The following is a 13,852-nucleotide window of genomic DNA, read 5'->3' as shown; positions in this document are numbered from 1 at the left end:
ACTCCGTCTCAAAAAACAAAACAAAAAAAACAACAACAAAAGAAACTTTGGCCAGGATAGCCAAGGCGGGCAGATTGCTTGAGCCTAGGAGTTGGAGACAACCTTGGGCAACATGGTGAAACCCAGTCTGTAAAAAGAAATATCAAAATTAGCTCGGTGTGGTGGCACATGCCTGTAGTCCCAGCTACTCAACAGGCTGAGGCAGGAGGATCACTTGAGCCCAGAAGGTTGAGGTTGCAGTGAGCCATGATGGTGCCACTGTACTCCAGCCTGGGTGACAGAGTGAGATCCTGTCTCAGAAAAAAAAAAAAAAAGAAGGAAACTTTGGCCAGAGTATCAGAATATTCCACAATGATAAGATCCAAGGGGCCCCGGACAGGACATCCACATCCTGAACTATACCCAGAGACAGCCTGTTAGTTGGTATATCTCCAACAACCTTGCATGTGTACATGTGTATAGTTATGCATATATGTATACTTATTTAGTTAAATTGGGGTTATGCCATGTAATTAGTAGTGTGTCCTGCTCTTTTCAATTAATATTATCAATAAGTTCATAAAAATTTATCCATTATCTTAGATATTAAAATCTAGGCCGGGCGTGGTGGCTTATGCCTGTAATCCCAGCACTTTAGGAGGCTGAGGCAGGTGGATCACAAGGTCAGGAGATCCAGACCATCCTGGCTAACACGGTGAAACCCTGTCTCTACTAAAAATACAAAAAATTAGCCGGGTGTGATGGCGGGTGCTTGTAGTCCCAGCTACTTGGGAGGCTGAGGCAGGAGAATGGCATGAACCCGGGAGGCAGAGCTTGCAGTGAGCCAAGATTGCGCCACTGCACTCCAGCCTGGGCGACAGAGCGAGACTCCATCTCAAAAAACAAAACAAAACATATTAAAATCTAAAAGATCTGAAAACTTTTTTTTTTTTTTTTTGAGACAGAGTCTTGCTCTGTCACCTAGGCTGGAGTGCAGTGGCACCATCATGGCTCACTGTAGCCTCCACCTCCTGGGCTCCAGCAACCCTCTCGCCTCAGCCTCCTGAGTAGCTGAGACTACAGGCATGTGGTCACCATGACAGGCTAATTTTTGTATTTTTTGTAGAAATGAGGTTTCACCATGTTGCCCAGGCTCGTCTTGAATTCCTGGACTCAAGTGATCCGCCCATCTTGTCATCCCAAAGTGCTGAGATTACAGGTATGAGCCACATCGCCTGCCTGAAAACATCTATATCATTAATAAGGTCTCTATATATGCCATACCGTTCCATTGCAGAGATGTCCAATAATTTATTTAGCCATGGGAAGGCAGACTTTTCAAAGCTCTCAGGTGTTTTGGTTGAGTGAAATTAGCCGTTAACTAACAGGGAGCGAAATCCTGCAGAAGTGGCAAGGGCAGGTGTCTGGGCCCAGAGTCAGGGAAGAAAATGGGCAGGAGAGCTAGAGAAGAAAGGCAAGGACAAAGCCTGATGCCACCTATGACTTCTCATTGGGAGAGTGTTCCACAATGCCTGACACATAGTAGGTACCAAAGGATATTTACCAACTGCCTGCCACATGCCAGGGCCTAGACAATGGGAGGATAAGGCTGATTAAACATGGTCTTGGCCGGACACGGTAGCTCACACCTGTAATCCCAGCACTTTGGGAGGTTGAGGGCGGGGGAATCACTTGAGGTCTGAAATCCTGCCTATCGGGGAGGCTGAGGCAGGAAAATCAAGACTCCATCTCAAAAAAAAAAAAAAAAAAAGAAATACATATTGGTCTCTGCCCTTGGTTCCTGAGTTGAAGCTCCTAAAGCCCTTGTAGATAGAGATGCTAGGAGCATCATTTGTTCTAAAATTTGGTCTCTGAACCCCCAGTTCCTGACACAGAGCTCCTAAATTCCTTGTAATTTCCTGGGTGATAGGAGCATCTTTTGTTCTAATGAGATGACTCATGGTGGGCTCCTGGAGAGCCTCAGGATGGGGGCTGGTTGCCAGGGAAACCAACCATGTGATTAGAGCACTGGAACTTACAGCCCCACCTCACTCCAACCTCCAGGGAGGGGAGAGGGCCCAGAGGTTGAGTTGATCACCAATAGTAATCAATCATGCCTATGTAATGAAGCCTCCATAGAATCCCAAAGACCGGGTTTTAGAGAACTTCTGGATTGCTGAACATGTGGAGGTCCCTGGAGGGTTGTGTGATTGGAGACCAGATGGAAGCTCCACACGCCTCCCTTATACCTTGCCTTATGTATCTCTTCCATCTGGCCATTCAACTGTATCCTTTGTAATATCCTTCCTAATCAACTGGTAAACATAAGTGTTTTTTTGAGTTCAGTGAGCTGTCCTAGCAAATTAATCAACCCCAAGGAAGGGGCAATGGGCACACTTATTTATAGCTGGTGGGTCAGAAATATAGGTGACAACCTACTACTTGCAATTGGTATGGGAGGGCAGGAGAGAGTCTTGTGGGACTGAGCCCGTAACCTGTGGGAGCTGACACTATTTGCCTAGAGATGGTGCCAGAATTGATGGTGTCTGCTGGAGAATTGCTTGATGTGTGGGGAAAAACCCCCCATACATCTGGTGTCAGAAGTGTTGTGTTGAGTGTTGTGGGAGGAAAAAAGGAAGCTGTTTCTTCCTTCAGACCAGGTGACCAAGGCCCGACTTGAGGCAGAGGCAGTGAGGTTGGAGGGTGAGGGAACAGCAGTGGAGGTATTTGAGACATGGAGTTGACACTGACGTTGTCAGCAGAACCATGGAGGTTGGGTCAGAAGTTACCTGAGGCTTGGCTGGGCACGGTTGACTCATGCTTGTAATCCCAACATTTTGGGAGGTTGAGGTGAGAGGCTTGCTTGAGGCCAGAAGTTTGAGACCAGCCTGGACAACATAGCAAAACCTGGTCTCTATTTTCTTTTTTTTTTAAAAAAGAGGTGGGTGGGGGGCGAGTGGGAGGGGGTGCCAGGCATGGTGGCTCATGCCTGTAATCTCAGCACTTTGGGAGGCCAAAGTGGGTAGATTGCTTGAGCTCAAGAATTTAAGACCAGCCTGGGCAACATGGCAAAACCCCATCTCTTCAAAAAATACAAAAACATAAGCTGAGCGTGGTGGCACATGCCTGTGGTCCCAGCCATTTGGGAGGCTGAGGTGGGAGGATTGCTTGAGCCCAGGAGGTTGAGGATGCAGTGAGCCTAGATGGCAACATGGCAGTTCAATCTGGGTGACAGAGCAAGAACTTGTCTTAAAACAAAAAGAAAAGAAATTACCTAAGGCTGGAAGGACAGCTGGCTTTTAACTAAGGCCTACTATATGTGTCTTGATTGTTAAGAAACAGCAGTATGGGGGGTCCCCTAAGACCATCTCCAGCTCCCTGTGGTGGGAGCAGGTGAGGAAAGTAGAGAGGGAAGGAGATGGTGCTGCTGAGCAGGGTCAGGTATGAGTCCTTGGTGGTGAGTCCTTGGCGTATAGTTGGTGCACTTTCTTTCCCATGCTGAAGCATAGAAAGCTTGTTTAAGACGCGTAGGGACAAAACAAAAGTCAAAGCTGATTCCTACAACACAATACTAATTTTTTTTTTTTTTTTTTGAGATGGAGTCTTACTCTGTCACCCAAGCTGGAGTGCAGTGGCACGATCTCGGCTCACTGCAACCTCCGCCTCCCGAGTTCAAGTGATTCTCGTGCCTCAGCCTCCCGAGTAGGTGAGATTACAGATTGCAGGAGCCCACTACCACGTCCGGCTAATTTTTGTGTTTTTAGTATTTAGACCATGTTGGCCAGGCTGGTCTTGAATCCTGACCCTAAGTGATCTGCCCACCTCGGCTTCCCAAATTGCTGGGATTACAGGCATGAGCCGCTGTGCCTGGCCTAAATTTTTTTTTAAATATTTTTATTCTGTACATTTTCTTACCGGCAGACTCATTCTACCCTAGCTACAACACTTTTATAACATCTGTCTCCCAAGTCCCTTCCTGACTCTCAGCTCCCATGTGGTCTTCTCTTCCCAGCATTGGCGCTCTCATAGGCCTGTCCGTAGCAGCAGTGGTTCTTCTTGCCTTCATTGTTACCGCCTGTGTGCTCTGCTACCTGTTCATCAGCTCTAAGCCCCACACAAAGTTGGACCCGGGCTTGAGCTTACAGACAGCAGGTAAGGAAGTTGCCAGGTGATGTCCTTGTATTCGGTAAACTAGCACCTTTTCAGGGGGGAGAAATGTAGAAATGATGTTTGGAACATTTACCTCATGACTATTCCTGGAATATGCAGAAGCAGTGGCACATTTCTCAGGAGATTCGTGATCTAAACATTTCCATCCTAAACTCTTCATGTTTACATTGTTTGTCAAAATAATTTAATGTAGACAACACTCCATTTTTCACACAAAGATTAATCCATGTTGTGGATTGTCTAAGATGATGTTTTAATTTTAGCCTTGGGGAATGCAAACTGATTTTAATATTAACCGAAACAAAATAGAATTAATTTTTAAAATTTGCTGCTTCCAAACTCATAATTTATCAGAAACGAAATACAAGCGCTTTTATTGTGTGTATGTGTTTTTTTAAATAATCTGATGTTCCAGACTACCCATTTCTTCCTTAGTATAGGTTATCAAGTGCCCCTAAGGGACCAAAAATAAAGTGTTGCTTTTTCACAAGCCTTTTTTGCACACATTTTGACAACTTCCTGAAAGGTATTATGAAAGATACAAGTCTCTGGGCTGGGCGCGGTGGCTCATGTCTGTAATCCCAGCACTTTGGGAGGCCGAGGCAGGTGGATCACGAGGTCAGGAGTTCAAGACCAGCATGACCAACATGGTGAAACCCCGTCTCTACTAAAAATACAAAAATTAGCCGGGCATGGTGGCGCGCGCCTGTAATCCCAGCTACTCAGGAGGCTGAGGCAGGAGAATTGCTTGAACCTGGATGATGGAGGTTGCAGTGAGCCGAGATCGCTCCATTGCACTCCAGCCTGGGCGACAGAGCGAGACTGTCTCAGAAAGAAAGAAAGACAGAAAGAGAGAGAGAGCGGGAGGGAGGGAGGGAGTAAGGAAGGGAAAGAAAGAAAGAGAAAGAAAGGAAGGAAGGAAGGAAGGAAGAAAGAAAGAAGTCTCTATTGGCAAAAGATCTTTCAGTATAGTTTGGTAGCCAATGCTCAAAATAGGTATTATTAAATCCATTTTACAGATGAGAAATGCAAGACTGAGAGAGTTTTGATGACTTGCTTAAGGTGTCATAGCTAATAAGTTGTGGGCTGAAATACAGCTCACATCTGTCTGCCTTGAGTCACCACACTGGGTCTGTGCTAGTATATAACTAAGTACAAAATAGTTTGATACAAAGTGTAGGGAAGATTTCAAACAGAGAAGGATACTTGAGTTAGTGTTGAGTTTAGTGAAGAAGTTGCTAAGGCAAAAAAAAGGAGAAAGGCTGTCCCAGCATAGGGTAAGTAGTGGGTACATGTGTGTGGGCAGGACTGAGTGAGCCTTCTGCAGTGACAGGGTCATTCACACTGGGGCACCACAGGGAATAAGGCCAGGCAGCCTGGGGGAGAAATTTAAGCTAAGCAAAAGAAGTAAGGGTGACGGCTGGTTGTGGTGGCTTATGCCTGTAATCCCAGCACTTTGGGAGGCCAAGGGAGGTGGATCACCTGAGGTCAGGGGTTCAAGACCAGCCTGGCCAACATGGCAAAACCCTGTCTCTACTAAAAATACAAAATTAGCTGGATGTGGTGGCAGGCGCCTGTAATCCCAGCTACTCGGGAGGCTGAGGCAGGAGAATCGCTTGAACCCGGGAGGTGGAGGTTGCAGCGAGCCAAGATTGCACCATTGCACTCCAGCCTGAGAGACAGAGCAAGACTGCGTCTCAGAACAAAGTGAGGCCAGGCACGGTGGCTCATGCCTGTAATCCCAGCACTTTGGGAGGCCAGGGCGGTCGGATCATAAGATCAGGAGATCGAAACCATCCTGGCTAATGCGGTGAAAACACGTCTCTACTAAAAATACAAAAAATTAGCTGGGTGTGGTGGTGGGCGCCTGTAGTCCCAGCTACTCAGGAGGCTGAGGCAGGAGAATGGCGTGAACCCAGGAGGCGGAGCTTGCAGTGAGCAGAGATTACGCCACTGCACTCCAGCCTGGGCAACAGAGCAAGACTCTGTCTCAAAAAAAAAAAAAAGAAGAAGAAGAAGAAGAAGTAAGGGTGACAGGGGGCATTGGGGAGGTAGAAGGGGCAAGGTGGGTAGTAGCTAAGTCTCAGAGAAAGAGAGGGCTGAATGCCATCATTTGTAAACACGAATTTTCCAAGTTAACAATAAAAATACAACAAGCAACAGCACAAGAACCCTTCTCAGATCCTGATGACTGTGAATAATCCAGCTGTGACTGAGCAGCAAAAAGCAGGAGGGGTCACTTTTGAGGGTGGAAGGATTCAGCTGGCTCCCCTTGGAGTGAGAAAGACCTGAGAGGCAGTGGCAGGGGAAAAGAAAAACGTCTGCACATAGACCCAGCCTGGTGGAGACCAGAGACAACTGAGGCTTCAACGTTTTGTTTTGTTTTGTTTGAGACAAGGTCTCACTCCAGTCGCCCAGGCTGGAATGTAGTGGCGTGATCATGGCTCACTGCAGCCTTGCACTCCTGGGCTCAGGTGATTCTCCCACCTTATTCTCCCAAATAGCAGGACTACAGGTGCACAGCACAGGACAGCACAGCACAGCATAGGACTACAGGTGCACAGCACCACACCTGGCTAATTTTTTGTATTTTTAGTAGAGATGGGGTTTCGCTGTCCTGCTCAGGCTGGTCTCAAACTCCTGGCCTCAAGCAATCCACCTGCCTTGGCCTCCCAAAGCACTGGGATTACAGGTGTGAGCCACCACACCCAACTGGTTTCAACTTTTATAGAGGTTAATGAAAGACATAAAAGAACCTGACTATATGGGAGATATGGCATGTATGTAGATAGAAAGGCTCAATATCATAGAAATGCCAGTTCTTCCTAAATTAACCTGTACATAAAAATAAATAAAAATGTTTCATGGAATTTGTCAAATTAACTCTAAAGTTAATCTAGAGGCATACAGGTGCAAGAGTGAACAACACAATTTTGGAAAACAAAGAAGAGGAGGGACTTGCTCTATCAGGCAGCAGGACATTTTTTAAAATACAGGATTTCTGTTTAAAAATATAAGTTTTGTGATATTGGCACAGAAATTGATGAATAGAATTGGGCAATGCAGTGGTTTTAAACTGAGTACAAATTTGCTCCCCTAGGACAATTGGCAATGTCTGTAAACATTTTTGGTTGTCACAATCGGGGAAGGGATACTATTGATAACTATTGGTAGAGGCCAGGGATGCTGTTTAACAGCCTACAATAAAGAGGACAGTACCTCGCAACAAAGAATTATCTGGCCCAAAATGTCAATAGTACTAGTTGAGAAACTCTAAAGTAGAGAATAGAGTACTGAAGTTGAAAAACCTAGACTAGAAAGAGTCCAGAAACAGACTAATTAAAATATAGGAATTTGTATAAAATGTGTAATTTTCTAAAAAATAAAGGAAAAGATTGGCAAATGTCCCTACGTCAAGTACAAATAATATGACACTGTATGTGAAGTTAAAAAACAAATGATGGGCTGCAAAGATATTATATTACATTAAATATCTATACACACACACACACACACACACACACAATTAGTCCTCATATTCTCCAATTCTGTATTTGCAAATTTCCCTACTTGCTAAAATTTACTTGTAACATCAACATCAATACTCAAGGCAATTCTGAGGTCATTTGTAAATGTGGGCACACACAGAGTAGCAAAAAATTTGATTTACACATGTATCCTGGGTGATATTGAGTAAGGTATGCTCTGCCTTCTCTTTGCAGCTCTCATGTTATAAGCAAGTGTCTTTTTCTCAGTCTATTTAGTGCCATGGTTTTTGTATTTTTTTATTTTTAATGGGTGATTTCACTGTTTTGTTTTGGTTTACTTTTATTTTTATTTTTTGAGATGGAGTCTTGCTCTGTCGCCCAGGCTAGAGTGCAGTGGTGCGATCTCAGCTCACTGCCACCTCCATCTCCCAGGTTCAAGCAATTCTCCTGCCTCAGCCTCTCAAGTAGCTGGGACTACAGGCACCCACCATCATGCCCAGCTAATTTTTTTTTGTATTTTTAGTAGAGACAGAGTTTCACTATGTTGGCCAGGCTGGTCTCGAATTCCTGAACTTGGGTAATCTGCCCGCCTCGGCCTCCCAAAGTGCTGGGATTACAGGTGTGACCCACTGTGCCCAGCCTGTTTTTGTTTGTTTTAGAGACATGAGTTTTAGGTTATAGTGCTGTTGACCCTGAGTTCAATGTTAATGAATCAATAACATATTAAATAAGGTTGCTTTAAACAGAAACACACATAGAAAAACAAAGTTACATATTGATCAGTTGACAAAAATGTGACCAGAGGCTCACAGGAACATAACCTTGTATTTCCCCTAGGAGCAATAATTCAGTATTTGTTAATTTAGTGTTTGCTGTGACTTTGTAGAATATAACTACTGTGAATAATGAGAATCAACTGCATATAAAACAAGGCAGGATTGATATAAGTACACCTTAAAAGATGAGAAAAATGTAATTTGTTAAAAAAGAAATACAAATGCCCAATGCACAGGAAAAGATGCTCAACATTACTAATAATCAGGGGAATGCAATTCAAAAATGATACATCCAGGCCAGGCACTGTGGCTCACACCTATAATCTCAGCACTTAGGGAGGTGGAGGCGGGCAGATCACTTGAGGTCAGGAGTTCGAGACCAGCCTGGCCAACATGGTGAAACCCGTCTCTACAAAACATACAAAAATTAGCTAGGCATAGTGGCGCATGCCTGTAGATCCAGCTACCTAGGGAGCTAAAGTGGGAGGATTGCTTGAGGCCAGGAGGTGGAGGTTGCAGTGAACCAAGATCGGCCGCTGCACTCCAGCCTGGGTGACAGATCAAGACCCTGTCTCAAAAAAAAAAAAATCTTTATTAAAAAAAAAATTACATTGGCAAATTGGCAAAAGCCCAAAAATGTATCATATTAAAAGTGAGAAGGTTGGAAGGTTGGGGTGGGGGAAGCAGGTACTCTCATATACTGCTGGTAAGAGTATGCATTGGTACAACCACTTTACAGATAATTTTGGCAATATCCATTTAAATAATATATATAATAATATATTAATATATCATATACAATTATATATTAGGTATGTTAATATATAATTATATATGATATATTAATATATAATTATTATATAATATATTTCATTGTTATATAATTAATTATTAATATTATATAATTGTTAGTTTTATATATATACCCTGTTACTCAGTAATTCTACTTCTAATTAGCTGCCTTAAAGAAATAGTTGCATTAGGAGAGGCTTCATAAAGACAGACATCTTAAGAACCTGTCATATTGGAAACTAAATGTCCATAGGTAGAGGAATGGATCATAAACTGTGGTATAATAGAATAATGAAATATTGATACCATATAGGTAGAAGGAATGAACTAGCTCTAAATGTACCATATTATTTGCTCTTTATGGTAACTGGGTAGGGTATAGATCATGTTATTACTTTCTTTTACCGATGAGGAAACTGAGACCCAGAGTCACCAAGTGAGTGACAGAGCCAACTCTCCCCTTCACCCTCCTTCCTCTCCTTATCCCTGTTGCTGTGAAAGGGGCATCCCTACAATGTGCCAGACACTGTTTGAAATTTCACACGCACCATCTCCTCTAATCTTTCCAGCTATCCCAGTGAGGTAGGTCTCGTTATAACCCATTTTACAGATGCAAAAATCAGGTCTCAGAGAGCTTAGATGATTTGCACAAGGGGTCATACATAGCTTATGATTGTGGAGCTGGAAATCAAACATGTGTCTTTCTGCCTCCAAAGTCCTGCTCTTCCCATCCTCCTAGAGCAGGACTGTGGGATGTTCTGGCTTGTGCTCTGTGCTCCTAGTTTCACCCCACCATACCCATCCCCTAATTCCTACTTTTCTGGCTCAAGGGGAATACAGTTCATCCCTTGGCCCTGTGAATGGAAACTATCCTCCCGCTTTTCACTGCTCAGCCACCAGCTGGATTATTCAGTCATGAGAATCTGAGACAGCATGTCCTCTTGCTTTTTGCTTCTTATTTTTAAGAAGAAAAGTGCATTGCCTGACCTTTTACTAAATAACAGCTTTAGGCTCTCTCTGCCTTTTGCTCAAACTCAGCTCTTAGTTCCTCCCCTTCTTCTTCATTAAGTGTTGTCCTCTCCTTCCCTCTGCACCCAAAGCATCAACCCAGGAGCTTCCTTCTGCATCTGAGACGGTCACAGGCCCACTCTCTTACATTCATCAGAGCTTTACTGTTGATAGACTTTCATTTCTGTTTGCTCTCTTGCACTTCAATAGGACATGGAGAGAGGTCTTTACCCCCATTTTATAGCAGAGGAAACCAAGGCTCAGCCAAGGGAAATGAATTAAGTCCACACAGCCAGTGAGCATGTGTCACTGCGATGTCAACCCAGATCTCCCAGACTCTAAAGCCTATGATTGCACTGTCCCTTGGGGTCCTTAGCTCTGAGTATGGAGGCAAGGGTGGGGTGGGGAGTGCCTTGGCAAGAGCAGAGTGTAAATGGAAAAGCAGTTTCTGAAACAGGCTTCTTTCCCTGCCCAGGCATTCTGTACTCTGTCCCATCATCCCATCCCCAAACTTGGGATGGCAATGAAGACCATAACTTTCTTATTCTGGTACTTTGTGAGGAACTGGCTAGATCAGAAAAGTGAGTTCCTACTGTTGAGCTGGGCACTGTGCTAAGGACTTCAAACACATCATCCCCTTTAACCTGCTCAACTACTCTGCCTGGTGATTATTATCAACTCCCATTTTGCAGATGAGGTCAGTGAGGTGAGTGTAGAGGTGATATCTAGGTACATTTAATAAGATACTAAAACATTGGGGGAAAAATTAAGGAGTCCAGTTCTTATCCTCTTCTGAAAGGTGTTGGTGAAGAGGTCATTAGTCAGCCATTCTCATCAACTAGAACTCAAAAGCTCCTAGAAATAAAGTCTGATGTTCTCACTGTATAGATGGGGCAGCTGAGGCCCAGAGAGAGGCAGTCATGTGCCTAAGGTCACCCAGCCAATTGGTGGCCAAGCCTTTGCCTCCCAGCCAGAGACCTTTCCCTGCAGCAGCTGCCCCTATACTGCAGAATGACTTTCATCAGCCCCTCCCACCTTCCATGGAAGGCTCAGTCATGTCACCCCAGAGCCCATTGCTTTTTAATTAACCATACTTGAGAGGTAACACCAAGGAACCAAACACCATGCTTCAGTCAGTGATGAGTTTGTTTTGACTCCTCTAAACAGGGGGAAAACCTGAGAACTCCTTTCCAAGCTGGTCACCACAGGCTAGGCCCATGTTCAGGGTTGAGAACCCCAGGTAACAGGGGACTGGCCACAGAGGTCCTTGGAGAAAGGAGGGAAGGCACAGCGCTGGGCAGAGATGCCAGAAAACCTGGTTCTAATCTTGGCCTTGCTGCTGTCAGTGTGTGACCTTAAGCAAGTCACTTTTCTCTCGGCCTCAATTTACTCTAAAATGTGTACCATCATAGCTACTAAGAAAGTTGTTGCAAAAACTAGAAATGATGCTTACTGGTATTTAATTAGTCTCAAACACATAGTAGGCTTTTAACAATTAGTAGCTCTCATTTTCATTATTTTTAGGTGCTTCAATTTTTACATGTTGGCAATCTCAAACATACCATTTTCTTTTTTTTAAAACCTTTTTTTTTTTTTTTTTTGAGACAGAATCTCCCTCTGTCACCCAGGCTGGCATGCAGTGGTGTGATCTTGGCTCACTGCAACCTTCACCTCCTGAGTTCAAACAATTCTCCTGCCTCAGCCTCTCATGTAGCTGAGACTACAGGCACCTGCCACCACACCCAGCTAATTTTTGTATTTTTAATAGAAACAGGGTTTCACCATGTTAGCCAGGCTGGTCTTGAACTCCTGACCCTAGGTGATCCACCTGTCTCAGCCTCCCAAAGTGCTGGAATTACAGGCATGAGCCACCACGCCTGGCCTAACCTTTTTTTTTTTTTTAACAGCTTCCCGCATAAGCCAAAAATGTAATATAATTGCTAAAAAAAAAAAAAAAAAAAAGTGAGTGGAACCTCAGGTCACATTAACAGAGTATAAGGTCTGGAAGCAAAGGAGTGATGATCTGTATTAACTTTCAGTTTGATAGAACTCACCAGCCATCACATCTCAGAAATAACTTTTTATTGTCTACTCTGTAGGTTCCCAACTTTGGTTTCCAATTTCCTGAGGGTCCCCAAACATAGCAGTGGGGATTCTTGAGCAATCTCCAATATTGCAAAGGTTTTTTTTTTTTTGAGACGGAGTCTCACTCTGTTGCCCAGGCTAGAGTGCAGTGGTGTGATCTCGGCTCACTGCAACTTCCGACTCCCGGGTTTGAGCAATTCTCTGCCTCAGCCTCCCGAGTAGCTGGGATTACAGGCCCCTGCCACAACGCCTGGCTAATATTTGTATTTTTAGTAGAGACGGGGTTTCACCATCTTGGCCAGAGGCTGGTCTTGACCTCCTGACCTCGTGATCCACCCTCCTCAGCCTCCCAAAGTGCTGGGATTGCAGGTGTGAGCCACTGCGCCCGGCCCAACAATTTTTTTTTTCTTTTTTTTTGAGGTGGAGTCTCACCCTCTTGCCCAGGCTGGAGTGCAATGTTGCCATCTCGGCTCACTGCAAACTCTGCCTCCCAGGTTCAAGCAATTCTCCTGCCTCAGCTGGCTACAATATTGCAAAGGTTTTACAGGGACCAAGTTTCTTCTCTTTGAGCTAGAATTATATCAGTTCCAGGGGGGTAATTAACATAGGTGCTCTCCTGCTGATCAGAGCTCTTTGATTAATACAGAATGGAAAAAATTAGTACTTAATAAATGCAGTATATTCTGTAGACAGAATCCTTCAGAACTTGGAGTTCAAAGGGAAAGAAATAGAAAAATTAGACCAGTTGTATTTTCTACACCATTTTATGAAGTAGTAACAGATCCAGAGAGGTGAAGGGTTTGGCACAAATTAGCACAATGATTTAATACCAGAATGAGGACTTGAGCCAAGGTCTTGTAACACCTGGAAGCCGGGGGGATTCCCCAGAGCCCTGGCTGGCCAGTTGCTCAGAGCCCCATAATGTGAGATGGACTTTGACCAATCAGATGATCAGAGGCAGGTGACTACTTCAGATCTGGGAACTAGGTCATGTGAGGATTAGGTAAAGAGCTGGGGATAGTTGGCCTTGAACAGAGGAGACTCCGGGCTCACAGCCTAGGGCCTCAGATCTCTGCAAGGTTGTTCTGGGACAAGAGGATCAGACATTTTTATGAGAATCGAGAGAACAGAGCTGAAATCAGTGGGGAAAGCCATAGGGAGATGGATGTTGAGTCAATAAAGGTAGAACTTATTTAGAGTATACCTGAAATACTGCAAAAAGAACTCCATCACTCTGGGCCATATTTCACTCACAAATTTGTAATCCTTGGGTTTGTTTTGTTTTGTTTTGTTTTTTAAAAAAGGACCTCTCTCCATGGAAGGTAATCAGGAAAGGCTAAATATGGGCTTCAGCTAAGGGGAATCTTGTATTGAAGAGAAGGTTGAAGTAAATCCCTGTACCAGTTGGAATGCCTTAAAATGAAAGCTTAAATAACAAAGAATCCCAAGGAGTCTATAAAACATGCACAAAATAACCTGTTAGAACAAAGTTCGTTTGGGCCGGGCGCAGTGGCTCACACCTGTAATCCCAGCACTTTGGGAGGCCCAGGCGGG

General features: G+C 44.3%; 1 protein-coding gene across 2 annotated transcripts in view; it reads left to right on the top strand.

Moving 5' to 3' along the window:
* SHISAL2A (shisa like 2A) overlaps nt 1-13,852 on the top strand; it is a 36,043-nt gene that overhangs the window by 5,766 nt on the left and 16,425 nt on the right. For both annotated transcript variants that reach the window (XR_008502574.1, XM_054487701.1), the window contains exon 2: nt 3,992-4,131. Coding sequence is in view for 1 of the 2 variants with exons in the window: in XM_054487701.1 (XP_054343676.1) it covers nt 3,992-4,131 (140 nt within the window). In the remaining variant the exon portion in view is untranslated. The remainder of the gene's footprint in view (nt 1-3,991; nt 4,132-13,852) is intronic.

This window comes from Pongo pygmaeus, chromosome 1, assembly GCF_028885625.2.
Source record: "Pongo pygmaeus isolate AG05252 chromosome 1, NHGRI_mPonPyg2-v2.0_pri, whole genome shotgun sequence".
Lineage (NCBI taxonomy): Eukaryota > Metazoa > Chordata > Mammalia > Primates > Hominidae > Pongo > Pongo pygmaeus.
This window is presented reverse-complemented; position numbering and strand designations above follow the sequence as displayed.